The sequence below is a fragment of the Oenanthe melanoleuca genome, chromosome 1, assembly GCF_029582105.1.
Source record: "Oenanthe melanoleuca isolate GR-GAL-2019-014 chromosome 1, OMel1.0, whole genome shotgun sequence".
NCBI lineage: Eukaryota > Metazoa > Chordata > Aves > Passeriformes > Muscicapidae > Oenanthe > Oenanthe melanoleuca.
In genome coordinates this window covers 26,327,454-26,343,378 of record NC_079333.1, presented here as the reverse complement: position 1 = coordinate 26,343,378, position 15,925 = coordinate 26,327,454, and the positions used below count along the sequence as shown (strand labels likewise).

Genomic DNA, 15,925 nt, shown 5'->3' with positions numbered 1-15,925 from the left:
TATGTGTCCCCCCTGAAGCAAGGACAACTGTGTTTAAGAGCATAACATTGCCTGCAGTTCCTGTCAGAGCTTTTCTCATGACATGTCATGTAATATCTTTTGGAAACTAGTGATATTTGGAGGCTGAGTTCGGACTGTTTTTGTTTTTTTTTTATTATTGTTGTTACCCTGTAATTCATCCAGTTTCTCCAGAGCAGGCTACATTTTAAACTGCTGCCACATAGAAGGAAGAGAGTGATCTTGCCAGTCTTGCGCTGCAAGGATCTGTGTCTTTCAGACAAATCCAGTGTTGCTGCGTTGCCACGGTGAGGCGAATCTAGTAGCACTGATGCTGTGTGAGCCAGGAGTGTTGGGCATATCATAAGCGAGAGGAACAAGTCAGGAGAAATTGTTCTAGGCCTGTGTTTGGACAGAGCTGCACACCCCTAGTAGTGTTGATTCCCCATAATGAAGACCTTTGTCCTGCTTTCCTACGGGAGATCCCAGGATAGTCCCCCTCCTCTTTCTCTTCAAGTGCTGCCATACAGCATTTCAGTGCAGGCCTTATGACACCATGCATGTTGAGTACTATTCTGATTTCAAACACATTGGTAGACCGGTGTCAATTTACCATATAGACATACGGTAACAATCATTGGTACAGGAGGAAGATAAATCTGAGCAGTGTGTGTGAACTTCCAATCAGATATTTAAAGCATTGTTGCTTCTGGGATGTGCAAGGCAGCTTTGGCTGGGTGATTAAAGCAACATTATGGAAATGTGGTAGCTTGAGTTGACAGAACATCTGTGTGAGGGTAGTAACTTCCTTAGAGCTCTGTAGGACCTGCCAGAGGGTTTCCCATGCAGAGAAGCCTGGTACCATCTGCTTACCTGAAAGTTTGCCATCTCTGAGTCTGCATTATATGCCACTTGCTATACTTTTAGTTTGTAACAGCCATTCTCACTTCATGTGTTTTTTTGCTGTCAACTTCTTTTTGAACAATTTTTGAACTTTCGGACTAAGACCATACTACTGTCATGGCTATTGCTTTAAATTGCTGACTGTCTCCAGCTGCTTTTCTTCTGTTGGTGAGAGTTTTGGTGCTTACTGCTGGAGATCAGGATACCAAGGAGACTCCGTGTAAAAGGAGGGAACTGTCTTATTTAGTGTGATAGCCCTTTTGAATACAGACATCAGGAAGAGGATATTCCTTCAGTTAATGTAGTTCTCATTTTCCCAGTATATAGGAAAATGGAAGGAAGTAACTGATTAGGAATGGAAACCTGGGGGGGAGGGGTGAGGTTTGAGCTGGGGCTAGCAGGGGACCTTGGTGGTGGTGAGGAGCAGCAGTTTGCTTCTTTGAAAAATGGAGATGGAAACTGCACTTGGAGCAAAATCAATGAGGGGAGGATAACTCTGAAATAGTGCTTTTTGGTTTCCTTCTCTTTTTCTCTGAGTAGAGAAAGATTATTGTTGTCTCAGGTGTAAGAAGAGGCAGGCATTGACTGAGATACCAGAGACTAATCAGATGCTTTGGAGAGAGGAAACATTTGGAGGAAGCTAGTAGTCAGGAAGGCATAAATAAAATTTAGGATGGTAGGGAGTGACTCTTGCTGATGGAAGAAGTGGTATCAGTGGGGTAAACTAGAGAAGAGAAAACTTTATAGCTGAGTGATGGAATAGGTAGAAGTGATAGCAGGCAATTGCCATGGATAGTAGTGGTTAATGGCCATGTGAATTTGTGTGCAGAAAACACGCTACTTGTACCTTGGGCTTTAGTTTAACACCCCTGAACATGCAGGTCTAAAACACTTTGAAACTCGTTTCCTGTTCTGCTGTGTCCCCAGACATTTAATCATGAGTATATTCTAGCCCCAACATCAGTGTTTGGGCAGTCAGCCAGTTAGGAGACCTGATTTGGCCTGAAATGATCTGTAATTTTTCAGCTGGCTCAGCTCACCACTGGCTGAATGGCTTGTTGCCCAGCCTCCTGAGTACTGGCATAAGGAGTAAGAGAGATTGCTTTTACAGGGCCACTAAAGCCCTGAGAAAAGAATGATTTGCACAGAGATGGTGACCAATATAAGGAATATAGGGTTATAACATCCTTTATCTGTAAACCAATGTTTCAGCTGTTACAGCTGATCATTCTAGTGATGCTGCAGTCATACACAATCAGTCTTTAACCTGCTAAATCAGCAGCATGTTTGGATATCCAGGCATCCTTATGTGCCATTTGACTTGCTTCTACAGAAGTGCTGGTTTTGTAGCCATAGGAGACTGACTGGATGTGACAAAGCCAGGGAGGTTGTGTTCTGGGCTTTATCTGTCTGGTGAACAGCAGAGGGGACCCATGCTGGTGGTGTCCAGCTCTTACTAACCCAGGGATATCTTCTTACCACACAGGTTAACTTCTCAATCTCAGGTAAGCAGTGAAGGCAGTATTGTCACTTCTCCAGCTGTAAGTTGAGTCTGCAGATGGATCCCCTCTGAGTGTCAGAGAAGAGCTTCCCAGAGTTTAACCTGCCAAGACTTATGCATGCAGAGGTGATCTGTGCTCTTGGTGTTGTTTTTGTTGTCCAGTTATCATTTATCTCATCCTGGTTTTATCTAATAGTCCTCAGTTTCCAGCAGATCCTTGCCTTATTGCTGTTTGGACTTTTCACCTGTCAGTAGCTAGGTATTAATCAGCTTAAATATAATGTGCAACTGTAACTGGAGTCTCTTTTATTTTTTTTTTTTTTTTTTTTTTGCTGTGAGCTGATACGTGTGAAACCCTGTCAAGGTATTTTCTCTTCCTCTGTTTTTCACATAGATAGAGGATGACAGCCTCCTGCTACTAGCTCAAATGGTGGATTCTCTTAATGATGAAAAGCTCCAGGATTTCAGTTTTGAAAGTCAAGAATATTGAAATGATTTCTGCTTCTTAATTTTCTTAAAAAAACACACCCTTACCCCCAACCACAATTCTATATGACACGTGTTTTGTCAGCCTGTTTTCTGTTGTCTCAGGTTCTGTTGCTTACTTGATAAAAGTCAGGAAGATATTGCTGCCCACAGTTGGTGTCTAACTTTTTCTGGTTGTTATTTCAAACTTAATAGTTTTCAAACCCTGCTCTTAACAAAATAAAATCGAAAAAGGAGGTTGATGGAGGTGTTTACTTGTTAACTGTGTTGCTTTAAGAGTTTTCTTGGTCTATCTTATGGCTTACTTGGTCTTTTATCTGAAACATGAGTAGACCAGGAGTTTTCATCTTTCTTCTGTTCTTCGTTCTGGAATCAGATGTTTAGTGTGGGGTTTTTTTGACAAATTATTTTCAAGTATGTCCCCTCTTGTACTTTCATTTTAGAACAAGCTTATAATGTCTGTGTAGAATGTCATAGAAGCATCTGTCCTACCACATGTGGAGAATGAGGATGTCCTGTTCTATTAAGTATTTAAAGTGTTTGTATTAAGTAGTTCTCATGGCAAGGAATTAATGCAGCTTTCATTGTGACATTCTTGCACAGCGACTGCAGCAAGCTTTTGATACTTGCTGAATGAAAGTTTTCAAGCTATAATCTTATGAAGATAACAGGCAAAATCCTGTTTCTCTTTTGCTTGAAGATTCTCATATATTGCTGTTTCTGTATGTCAGGTGAAACTTTCAAAAACTTTTCGTAGCTTATTAGGCAAACAAATATTGTTCTCTTATTGAACTGAACAACCTGAACAAGGGCATATGCACTTCAATAGATGTGCTAAAAATTCACTTGCTTTAACATGTGCATATGCAGAAACAAAAGAATTTTTTTTTCAACTGGCTAACGCTCCTATGCAGAACTTCAGTTCCTGGAGGCTGTTATTTGGGTCCTTTCCATTATTCCTGAAGATTTTTTCCTATGCCTCCACAAACTTCTTCTTTTCCTCTGGTAGTATCATGTGTAAAAGGAGGGATTTATGATTCTGGGATCAGGGAAGATCAGAAGAGGAGGGAGAACAAGATACTGTGTATTGATGGCAGTTTCTTTGTTGTTACTTTATTGTTCTTGTGTTTGTCCCCATATCCTCCCAAATTTCCTGTACGAATCTGAGGTTTCGAGCCCAGCATCCTGTCTTGGCACAACTCTTAGGCAGTGTGGGTGGTACAGAGGGTGAAGGACTAGCAAGTCAGTACTGCTGTAGTGCTGAACATGTAATTTAAGCTTCTGTAGAGCATATGCTGAAACAGTTGCTGGTAGTGTACAAAATGGAACCCATGATTGATTTTCTTTAGATAAATATATTTAAGAACTATGTTTCTGAAAAATCAAAACCTTCTCACTCCAAATAATATTAAAATGATATAGAACAGTAATTGCACATGCAACGTGTGGGTCTGCATGTGCTTGAAAGGGTGAAAATTAAGTTGTAGCAGAAACCAGTGATATTTTTGGATTCTAGGTGTTTGAATCTATTTTTTTAAATCTAAAATTAGCTAACTCTAGCTAATTTTAGGATTTTGTTTAATGCTGGGTAGCTATGTTAGCAACTTTTTCTCAAAAAACTATCAAAGCAACTTTGTTTACCATAGTAAAAAACTTGAGTTTACAAATACTCAGTTTTGTATAAAATAAAGAAAAATAAGTAGTGCTTGTGGAGATTGTAGCATGGTGACCTCTGCAAAAGATGAGCTTTGAGTGATATGGAAAATGCAATAGTGTTTCAGACTCTGCAGCAACTTCTGTGATGTATGCCAATTCATAGAATGTACTACTGTTATTTTCCTTTATGGCTTATGTTGATGTGTTTAAATCTTTGGGTTTTTTTCCTGTTGGAAACTTAGTTTTGGGCAATAGTAGTAGACTAAAAATAATATTTAAGAGCTTAATGCTGTATGTAGGAATACTCGGTTTCTTTTAATTCTGCTTGAGTATATGCTTCAGTATCTAATCTGTGCCATCAGCATTAGTGGTACTGCCTTGTCCTATATGTAAATGTGCTTATTTATAAAAATTCCTTCTTTAATAGGAAGCAGAGATGATGCATTGGTCTTGCAGGACAGCTCAGTTCATTACTTCCTCAGTGTCACAGGACCAGCTGTGTATTATTCTGCCTTCATCAAACTGTTCTTTGTGTCAATAAATAATACAGTATGCAAGATGTTGGTCCATGCTGTCTTAGACTTGACTGTACTGGGTAGAGTGTAAATGCATTGCTATATACATGTTTAAATTTTTATAACAGCAGTGTTTCCAATGACTTAGAGTGATTTGTAGTAGAAAATACTGTGATTTGACATTGTTAATTGTAATGGGCTTCTGGAATGAATCCTAAATAAAATAATCCTGGTTTTTGGTGGATTGAAACCCATATCAAAATAAACCTTACATTTCCAAATGGAGAATTGTTAACTTTTTATCCTACCCAATTTTCTTGTTCGATATTGATTTCTTTTTCTGTTTCTTACTCCCATAATCTATATGTATTTTTCGCTCCAATTTCTTGTAAAGTTCTTTCATCTTTATTACTTTTAAAAACTAAAGTTTGTCTCATTTTGGTGGTTTGGAAGAAAGATCTGATGCTCCAGTCAGTATGATGCTAGGATACAGAAAACTATTTAAAATAGTTTTACACAGGGCAAAGTACCACCATTTTTCTTAGTCCGTTTTCTTGAGGAAACAGGAAGAAATCCTAAATTTCCTGAACTTCTAGTGACTTTTCAGAGTCCTTTTTTAGGCGTAAGATTGATTCCTAAAAGATATCTTTCTCTCTATATGAGCATTGTAAGCACTTTGACAGGTTTAAGACCTTGTTCTGCAGAGGCTTAATGTTCTGCATGGAAGTAATTAGTTGCAGATGTTAACTCAAGTTCCTTTAATCATCAAAAAATAATAATGCCTGTTTTTGTGTTAGTGCCTTGAGGCTAATGTAGTTGTATTCTCTTTTACACTGGAGGAGCACAAGAGATAAAAAAGATATATGTTTGATAGAGGTGTAGTGATTGAAAACACTACAATTCTTGAACTTTGTGCAGCTATTGTTTTTTTTTCCTAATGAAGTGGTTTTGTACCTGAATGACATTAAGGCACAAAGAATTGAATGAGCTTGCTTATACCTAGTTGAAAATGTGTATTTTGTTTGCTTGCCAGTAGTGAAAATTGCATTCATTGCTGTTGTAGTCTTAAAAAGTATTATTTTTCTTCCTGAAATAATTGATCTGATTCGTCTGACAATCGGTTTCAGCTGATACTGTAACCAGAAAACAAAGAAGTTTCATTTAAGCTTAAAATGTTTACACAGTCTCTAGTGACCCTTCTTAGTGTTGACAAATGCCGGGCTGCTCATGTATGTGCAAGTATAGGAGTGTTTGTAGAAAACAGCTACTTTTCTTCCCTAGTAAAACTTGAGCTGACTGTACCAGCTACAGCAGTGCTTCTTGAGCTTGACACCCTCATCCTTTTTAAAGTTGGTTTTTGGGATTACATGGCTGCTGTAAACAGAGGTAAGGAACAAAGGCCTTTGCTAATGGTGTCACAGTGTGACTTGAGTTTGCCAGCTTTAATATATTTAATTTCTTTTAGAGAAGGGACCCAGGAGTAGAGACAAGGCAGGCTTAAAACTTAGAAAGGTACAAGAAGAAATCTATTAATAACACAAAAATATTCAGAATAAGATCCCTAGACTGTTTCCACCTCCCCTTCATTCAGCATTTCTTACCAACAAACATACAGAGAGCACTTCAGTCAGTGATACATTTAAATAATCAGTTCAGTTTACTTAAGAGAGAAAAGTCCCTTTTTGGTTATAGCTTAGGGGGCGTCTTTTACCTTCACAATCCACATCCGCCCGGGAAAAATATTGCAGATTATGATTTTTCCTCCCATTCTGTCACAGTCCTTTCAGAGCTGTGCAATGGGTTATGTTACACACATGGGGTAGTACTTTTAAAGGCAGGCTGCTGAAAAACAAGATTCTCTTCGTCTTCTTCACTATCAAATGTCTCTGTCTCTATTCCAGTCCCAAGACAGAGAGAGAGTTCCAATTCTCCAAGGCAAAAAAGTCATCTCTTTCTCTATTAAATGTCTCTGTTCACATTTCAGTCCCAGAACAGAGAGCTATATTTCTTCAACGCAAAAATAAGGTCTTCTTCTCAAGCATCCAAACCTCCCCAAGTATATTTCACAGTTTAAAGGAATTTTAGTAAAGTCACCATCCCCTTAGCCCACAAAAAGGTTTTCAGCTACTTATCAGTTTGCATCCTTTCAATCTCTTCCCACCAGGAACTTTATCTTCGTTGCACTGACTTCTGAAGTCTCCAGGCTTTATTCCTTCCCATTCAGGAGAGCTTAAAAAAAATCGAGGATCTTATCCAGGCATGAAGAAGTTACAATTGTATCCAGAACGTGAAGAAACAGCAGGGGCAGCTGGAGGCCTCTTCTCTCAGAAGGAGGAGGGGAGGGGGGAAGGGAGAGCCTTTGGTGGCTCCCCGATCCCCCCTGCTCAGCCATGCCACGTGGAGAGGGGAGCTCCGGGCGCGCGGGGCCATGCGGTCAGGGAGGGGGGGGGGGCCGGGACCGTGCGGCCGGGCTGGGCCCCCACCAAGCCAGGGTCGGGGTCCCAAGCCGAGCCCCCAGCAGAGCCGGGGTGACGAGCTGGGCCCCCCGCAAAGCCGGGGCACCGGGCCGGATTCTAGGCCGAGCCCAGAGCCGGGCTGCAGCCCCCCGGCCCAGGGACTACCACCCCCGGAGACCGGAAGCCGAAAGAGAGCAAGCAAAGCTCATCCGCTGTGATTTGTGAACGCGAAATAACTTTTCATTGGTTTCCCGAGCTGTCCATCACCAAATCAGCTCTCTGATTGGTGGCAGCAGCCCACAGGGGAAGCTCCCAGAGACGGGAGAGCCCCTCCCACTTCCCAGCTCCAGGGGGCCTGCTCGGAGGTGAATCCACCCCTCCCCCCAAGCATGTGAAACCAACACAAATGGTCATACCACTTGACAGATTCTCAAAATAAGTTTTCCCAATTCTGTTCATGTAAATATTCATAATATAGGAAGCAAATAATTCCCAAATAATGATCACTTACCTGCATATCTTTTTTTTTTCCCTTTTTCTTTTAGATGCTATACATGTTCCACATTTGATAATGCTACCTGTACTGTTTTGTTCTTAATTAGAAGCTATGTTTTGTTCTTTTTATTATGGTTGTAAAGAAGCTCTATGAGTTGTCTTTTATGCTAACATTCTTTATCAATAAATTATTAGCCTATGAAGATTCATGAAGGTCGTGGCTATATTCCAAAATTCGCTACAAGATACCAAGGAATACTCCGTTCTTTTTGTTTTGTAGAGGACTTCATGCATAAGGGATGTGCTTCAACTCTGCATTCCCTTTTGCAGGTTCTGTGAGCCCATTCAATCTGTGTTTTTTAAATTCTCTCTAAATATATTTCCTCCAGAATTTTTCTTGTCCTCATTCTAGAGCTGTTTCCAAGGCTCATACCTAAATTACAAGACAAAGGAAAACAATTAGTTAGAGACAGTAAAGGAGTAATAAGCAGAAGTGGCCTCTAATGACCAGCATAGAAATCTGTGCATTTACTGTACTTCTGAAAGTAGACGTGCTTTTTGGGTATTTTTAAAAAAATGCATATAATTAATTACAGTTGCAGGGGGAAAATACAGAAAGGCAGGCTAAGGATGTCAGTAGTTAAGTGGCTTGTCTTCCTGGTGCAAGTGCTAGATGAAAGGAGCATGATCAAGTTCTGAGGGCTTCTAATGGTATGGGTTAAGAAAAGAAAGACTGAATTTAAAATACTTGGAAATTAAGCAGATAAATTAGGTGTAGTCAGGTTCTAAAAAATGGGAAGAATGCCCAGACACTGGCAATCTGGACAATGGAGAAGTTTCCACTGCTAAACAAAAGATATGGAAGGAAGATTAAAAGTTAGTTATTTGCCTTGATGGTGATACCCAGGGTATCTACAGGTGATATCTGCGATAGGTGATAGCTACAAAGAAATATCAAGGGCTAAGGTTTTGGTTTAAACAAGAGACCAGATCTGAAACAGGATCTGTGAGCTTCCATCATGGAGATGACAAGTCTTGAGGGCAGTGATGAGGATGGCTGAAAGCCCAAATTCTTGGTCTGAGGTTTGGGCTGCAAAGAAGATCAATTAGGGGCATCATTTCTTGCAGAGGAGTGGAAGGAAATTTTATTTGGAGAAGGTCTGCATAGACTTTGAAGGAGTATTTAGGATTCAAGGAGAGTGCCTGGATCAGTGAATTCTCTCTTCTCCCTAGCATTGTCCAAATAAGTTCAGTGATTACAGTGAGGAGGACTGGCATCTAGAGTGGTGGCTGTGCCCTTGTTGAAGATCAAGGAAGCAAGCTAGTGAAGCCTAAGTTGGTGCAAATAATAGTAAAGGAAGGTAGGAAGTAGGAAGATGAAGGAGGTCAGGAGGAAGTGTCACAGTAAGAGGAAAAAAAGCTAAAACTGGATGGAGAGGGATAGGAGTTGAATAAGGATTCTGTCTCATGTTCCTTCTGTTTGAGGAACAGTGCTCATGTCATATGCAAATCTAACCACTTGCTAGAAATAAATTCTGCTGTCTAAAAGACACCACTAAAGGAATCTGGTTTTTGAGGTAATTTTCTGGGCAATAAGTCACAGAACCATAGAGTATCTTGAGTTGTAAAGGACCCACAAGGATCATCAAGTCCACTTCTGGTACTGAGGGGACAACCCCAAGAGACACACCCTGTCCCTGAAAGCACTGTCCAAACACTTCTTGAACTCTGTCAGGCTTGGTGCTGCGGCCACTGCCCTGGGGATCCTGTTCCAGTGCCCAACCACCCTCTGGGTGAGGAACCTTTTCTTCTATCCAACTTAAACCTCCCCTGACACAGTTTCAGGCCATTCCCTTGGGTCCTGTCACTGGTTGCCACAGAGAAGAGGTCAGTGCCTGCCCCTCCTCTTCCCCTCATGAGAAAGTTGTATACCACAATGAGATTTCCCTTCAGTCTCCTCCAGGCTGAGCAGACCAAGTGACCTCAGCCACTCCTCATAGAGCTTTCTCTCCAGGCTGTTTATCATCAGAGGATGGCTCTCCTTGGACGCTCTCTAGTAGCTCTGTGTCCTTCTTATATTGCAGCACCCAAAACTGCCCCAAGCACTTGAAGTGAGGCTGCCCCAGTGCAGAGCAGGACAATTCCTTCCCTTGCCCTGCTGGTGATGCTGTGCCTGATGCCTCCCAGGATGATAGCTGGCCCCTCCTGGCTGCCAGGGCACTGCTGACTCAGAGTCAACTTAGCATTGACCAGGATTCCCAGATTCCTCTCCGCAGGTTTTCTGTATGTGGAAAAGTTGTTTAACAATTTTTCAAAATGTGTTAGACATGTTCTCTTCTGATGTCATAATGAACTGTTATTAACTCCCTCGGGGGAAGAAGGGTTGAAATGGGGAATATTTTGCATTTCAGCTTTTCATTCCTAGGCCACTAGATACATGCACAACTGTATAGTGTGTGTATATAGCACATGTAGGTATTGCTGTTTTGAGTAAGACAGTGAGCAGGTAGGATGCTTGCAAATAACTAAAAGCATAATGTTCTTACAGTAGTTAAGAACATTCCCAAAGGACCATTAGACTTTGTAATTTTTTTTAATAACATAAACTCTTTCCTACTAAGTTATCATCTATCTACTCTGCCTGTGCTAGAGTTTTAGGCCATGTCCATCTGCAAGTTATTTTAAATAAAGGTGAAAATATATTTAGAAACAGCACTTTGGGCAAACACTATCAGATAGATGATTTGGGGACAAAACATTCTGTTAAAAAATGCATAAGATTCCTCTTCAAATCTGTTTGAAAAATCTTTATCACAAATACTCAGTGTTTTTGATATACTAAAGTTACCTCCATGCCTGTAGGATTCATTTATTTTCCAGTAAAAATATTCTTTTCTAACCCAGTGATCTTTGACCAAGTTCATTACCTGAAGAAAAAAAACCCAGCGAAATAAATACAAGCTTAACTTGCCTTGAAAGAGAAAACTCTTGCTAAGTAACAGCCTCTCTGTTAATGGTGGAGCTTCCCTCTTCAGCTGTCACAGACACAAACAGCTGTGGTACTCCTTCATGAGCATACTTCTGTCGTCTCAGAGCAGCCCAGCAAATTGGGAGAAAATGGTAACTTTTTCAGGATGATCATGATAAAAACCAAACATTAGGAAAAAATAATCAAGCGTCTTTCTCTGTACATGCTTGACAGTAGTAATGTAGCCATCCATCTGCGAAGGGTGATCCAGCAAGAGCAAAACCCAGCACAACTGCTCTGTTCTTCCAGTTCTTCCTCCTTCAGACTCCAATCATCTGAGCAGCAGTACATGTATGCCCAAGCCTCTTTTATGCCATGAATGTATATTCACCATATACTGAGAGAACTGGTGGGGTGGTGATATGTGGGGGTATTATAAAACCATGTATGCTGAGAGACTGGAGTAAAGTCTTGCAGTTAGCATGTGAAATGTTTTTTAGGTGCTGACTCTCAAACTTCTTTTTTTTTTTTAGTTAGTGCCTGCTTTTCTTTTGTTTCACTGTCTCTGAAAGTAATGTCTGGTTGAAGATCAAGCTTGACCAAAGGATAAAAGTCCACAATTTCCTCACACGTTATTTCTGAATGATAGGCTTGTGCAAATATTTATGTCCTCTAACAGTTGTCTATCCATCTGCAGAAAATCCAAATGATAATAAACTGTGCGTCCTTTTGGTATAGTAAGCCAGTGGCCTGCTTTTTAATGGTAAGAACAGTTGCTAGTGGCCTGTTAGTTTTCTTGACTCTATTCAAATTTTTATTTTTTTATTCTTGAAACTCACAAAGAAATTTGAATGAATTTTTAGAGTTTTTTTTTTTTGCAGTTTGCTTTCTAATGAGCCTGTTGTGTCACAGCAGATAAGAAAGACTTTTAACAAAAGTCATTGTCTTGACAAGTGAGGCTTGGTAGCTGGTCAGAAGACTTCCTACTGTGTGCATAATTAAAGCACATTAGGTTCCAGTTGGTGATTTGGGTGTCAAGCATTATAATTTGTGGTCTTCTCTGAATGATATTTAGGCAGTTCGTGGACACTTTGAGAGAGCATACAGTGTTCCTGCATAGGCAGCTGCAATGGCTTATTGTAGTGATTGTTTAAAAGACTTGCACCTGTTTCTAGTTTCAGATTTTAATTATTAGATCTATTTATGGTTCTTGGCAAAACCAGTCTAATCTCAGCTTATTTTAATAACATTGCTCATTTTAGAGTAGCTACTGATGTAGTTTCATGGTCCTTGAACCTCTCCTGAGACTTTTGAATAAGCTTTTGGGATGACTAGAAAAAAGTAGCTTTCTGTTAGATAAGACTTTGAAGTTTTACTCAAAATACTTTAAATTTTAAGAGTTTGCTTATGTTGCTTGGAAGTGAAGGTGGGATATGGAAACAGTTTGACAGGTTTTGATATACGTGTTTATGCTGGGATTCTCTCCAATCTTATATTTTAAATTGATCCTTCTGAGGTCTCTTAATTATAGGTATTTTAGTGTAGTTCTCTCTGCATGTATTAAATTGTTGCTTATTCTTTCTTCTGCTGGCCAGAGAGCATGTTGGTGACTTGAGGGGGTGTCAGCTGCTCACCCATAATCAGTATTCTGATTCTCTCTTCTGTATTTTCACTCAATTTTTGTTGCTTAAAAACTCAGAAGAAATGTGATATTGTTATTTAGGGATGTGATTTTTCTTCCATCAGGGTCATATACTTGAATATATTTGGTAAAATATGTCTTCAGCTGGCACATAGAGTATGACATGTCATGTAGTTCATGCTGTCAATCATTGGTAATTGCACAGAGAATATGTGTCTGCAGAAGAAGCTCTTGTTCTATCTCCTATAAACTCCCTCAAATACCTGTTGACCTTTCTCTTCAACTTACTGTTGTCTTATGTTTATCTCAAAATGTCACTTCCTGGAAGAAAGGCTTTGAACTGGTCATACACTTAGCATTGGGATTTTTCATCTCTATTGCGTCTGTGTATTTTCTTCTGAGTGACTGAAGGAAAGCAGACTGTGCCATTCAAACTTTATTAATGACTCTAATTGGATTATAGTGCTCTAGAAGTCAACAGCTTTTGTGTGTTTATACAGTGGTTCCTGCAGTGTAGGCAGATGGGAGTTCAAAACTTGTTTTCCAATTTATGGCTGTTTCATGCTGTCTGAATGTAGAAACAGATGAAGCTTGTAGAATGATGGTGCTTATATAATGGTTGCTGCATGCAGCAGCTGGAATTGAAAACTTAAAAAAAGGTGAAAGCAAAATCTTCCTGGCACTTGATATTGATGGTGCAAAGTTGTGAAGGTGCACAAAGCACATTCATTTCAGTGAATCTGACTCACTGTAGCTTCTCAAACTTCATAATTCTTTTTCACTCAGAGGGATTGTTTTTGAGGACTTGCAAGTTAACCGTGTGTTTTACCAAACATACTTCTATTTATCAATAAAGCAATTAGGTTAATGTAAATATACCTTGACCAGCTTTTTGTTAAGATCTGAGATGCACTGTTACCTTTTCCCTCATAAAAATGGAGTTATTTCAGGAATGGTTGATCCTTTGCAAGAAGAATTTCAATATCTATCAGCAAATTTAGTCAGAAAGTAAAGACTGTCATTTGCCTCCAGATACTGAGTTTTGAATATGAGAAATGTACCTGCAAAATGCATTATTCCTACACTGAATTCTACATTTTGATTCTTAACCATTCAGTAACATTTCAGATTTCTCATTCTCTGCCAAGCATCTCTTTGGCTCCTTTACATCATGCTGTCTCGTGGGGAGAACATGACTATGGGAATGATGTCTTGTTCTGGCGACCTCATTCTCTCCAGTTGCATCTTACGGAGAGCCCCCTGCTAACCTTGGAAAAGCTTTCCAAAGCTTCAAATTCCAGGTGGTAGAAATTTTTGTCTGCTTTTGTTATTGATATTTGAGCATGCTATTGCTGCCACAACAGAGTCTGAGTAGCTTTTGCAGGAATACAAGGAAGTTATTTTCTCATATAAGTGGGTCATAGTAGAAGTAAAAATTATCCTAAATGGTATTGCTTATTTTCTCTTTGTAGATTAGTGTGTTGCTGCTTTGAAAGTTTTTTCTTTGCTTCTCAGTTAAGGGAGAGAAGCACTGATACCATTAGAAAGTATTAATGATCTTGCATTTGACAGTCAATTTGAGGAGTTAAGTCCTTTGTTTTTTTATTGTTTGTAAGAAATATGGATGTGATGTGACTCCTATTGAGAAAAGTGGCTGAAGAACTTCAGTTTGACAGCATTTTCATCAGTGCATTTATTAAAATGTTGCAATGTATTTCTAGTACTAATATATTGAAGGTAATAATGCTGCTGTAATTTATTTTAAATGCAAACTTAATAGCACTTTGGAAAAATGTGAGGGCTAATAAAGTACTCTTTGTGTAACAATGCATTTTTTTTTAACCCAATGCTTGTTTTAAATGCCTACAATTTTTTTTTTTTTTTTTTTTTTTTTTGCTTACATTAGTCATTGAGCTACTCTGTTTTTTAAAGAAGCTTGAAAAGGTGGTGCTGTATTTAGAATCTGATGTGTTTATTTTGGATGCCTTGAAATGTTTTAGGACTGGAATGGGCCATTTTTGTCTATTGTTACAATAAGCTCTTTAAGCCAAACTTTAGAACAGTACTCTTAATTCTATGTGCAAATCTTTAAATCTTTACTGATTGTTAAAGATCACACTGTAAGGTACTGCTTACAAACCAAGATGATGTTGGTCTTATTGAAAGTGAATTTCAAAATCATGTTTTACTAAAAGCTCTTATGCTCCTTAATGGCTATATAATTAATTCTGCTTTTAGGACTGATGATAAGGACTGTACTGATTGGAACAATGAGTTGTGAATTGAAGGGAAACCATGCTGTGGTGGCAGCTGTTAATAAACAAAGTGGCTGTGGTTTTGTTTGTTTTGTAGCAGTTACTTCAGATCTTGTCAAGTTGTGTATGATTTATTTATGGGGAAGAAAGTGAAGAAGAGGTCTTCTGATTTCTTAAAAAAATTATTGAATTATTGCTAGATGTGCCTCTGCACTCATCCTGTAGTTGAAGTAAAACTCTCTAAATTCTTGAGTGGACAAGCAAAGGTGCTAAGACAATCTAAAAAATACCCTGATAAATTTTTTCCCAATAGTGTTGTGGATCTGAGTGGTGTTTTTGTGGGGTTTCTGGCAAAAATAGTGTAGGATTGTGCACTAACATAAATCAATAAACTTGTCTGAATCATTAGAATTGCTTAGAGAAAACCAACTTAGGATGTGGCTTCTGTTGAAGCAGCGGTTTGTTTGTATGCAATATGATTTTAGTAATGAGATGCTGACTAGCATTTGTGTCTTTAGAGAAGAAGAGGAACGTCTGAGAAATAAGATCCGAGCAGATCATGAAAAGGCTTTGGAAGAGGCTAAGGAGAAATTGAAGAAATCACGAGATGAGATCCAAGCTGAGATTCAGACAGAAAAGAACAAAGTAATGCAAGAATTGAAAAAGAAAGACAGCAAGCCACTGCCCCCTGTTCCTTTACCAAATCTGATAGGGATAAACAGCGGAGAACCAGCAGACCCAGATATCCGAGAGAAGAGGAACAAAGTTAAAGAGGTAAAGATGATGATGATGTGGTGCTACCCATTCTTGTGTCTAACAGCAGTTTTTTATGTTGCTATGATTTATGTTAAAAAAAAATAGATCTACAAACCATTTAGTAAACTAAAAGTGCACCAGTATTAATGAACATCAGCATTATTGCATGGCTTTTGCCTGGTGTTGGAGTGTTAGTATTTCACTGGATAACAACTTAAAAATTATATTAAGGAATTTCTTCAGTTTAGTGGTATGGATTCAAAGTGAGTTTGTCATTAACACATGGAACAGTAAC

General features: G+C 39.2%; 1 protein-coding gene across 1 annotated transcript in view; it reads left to right on the top strand.

Moving 5' to 3' along the window:
• Positions 1-15,925, top strand: part of MAN1A2 (mannosidase alpha class 1A member 2) — a 135,275-nt gene that overhangs the window by 15,869 nt on the left and 103,481 nt on the right. Inside the window, exon 2 of the mRNA XM_056514231.1 lies at positions 15,393-15,648. Within this exon, the coding sequence (XP_056370206.1) occupies positions 15,393-15,648 (256 nt within the window). The remainder of the gene's footprint in view (positions 1-15,392; positions 15,649-15,925) is intronic.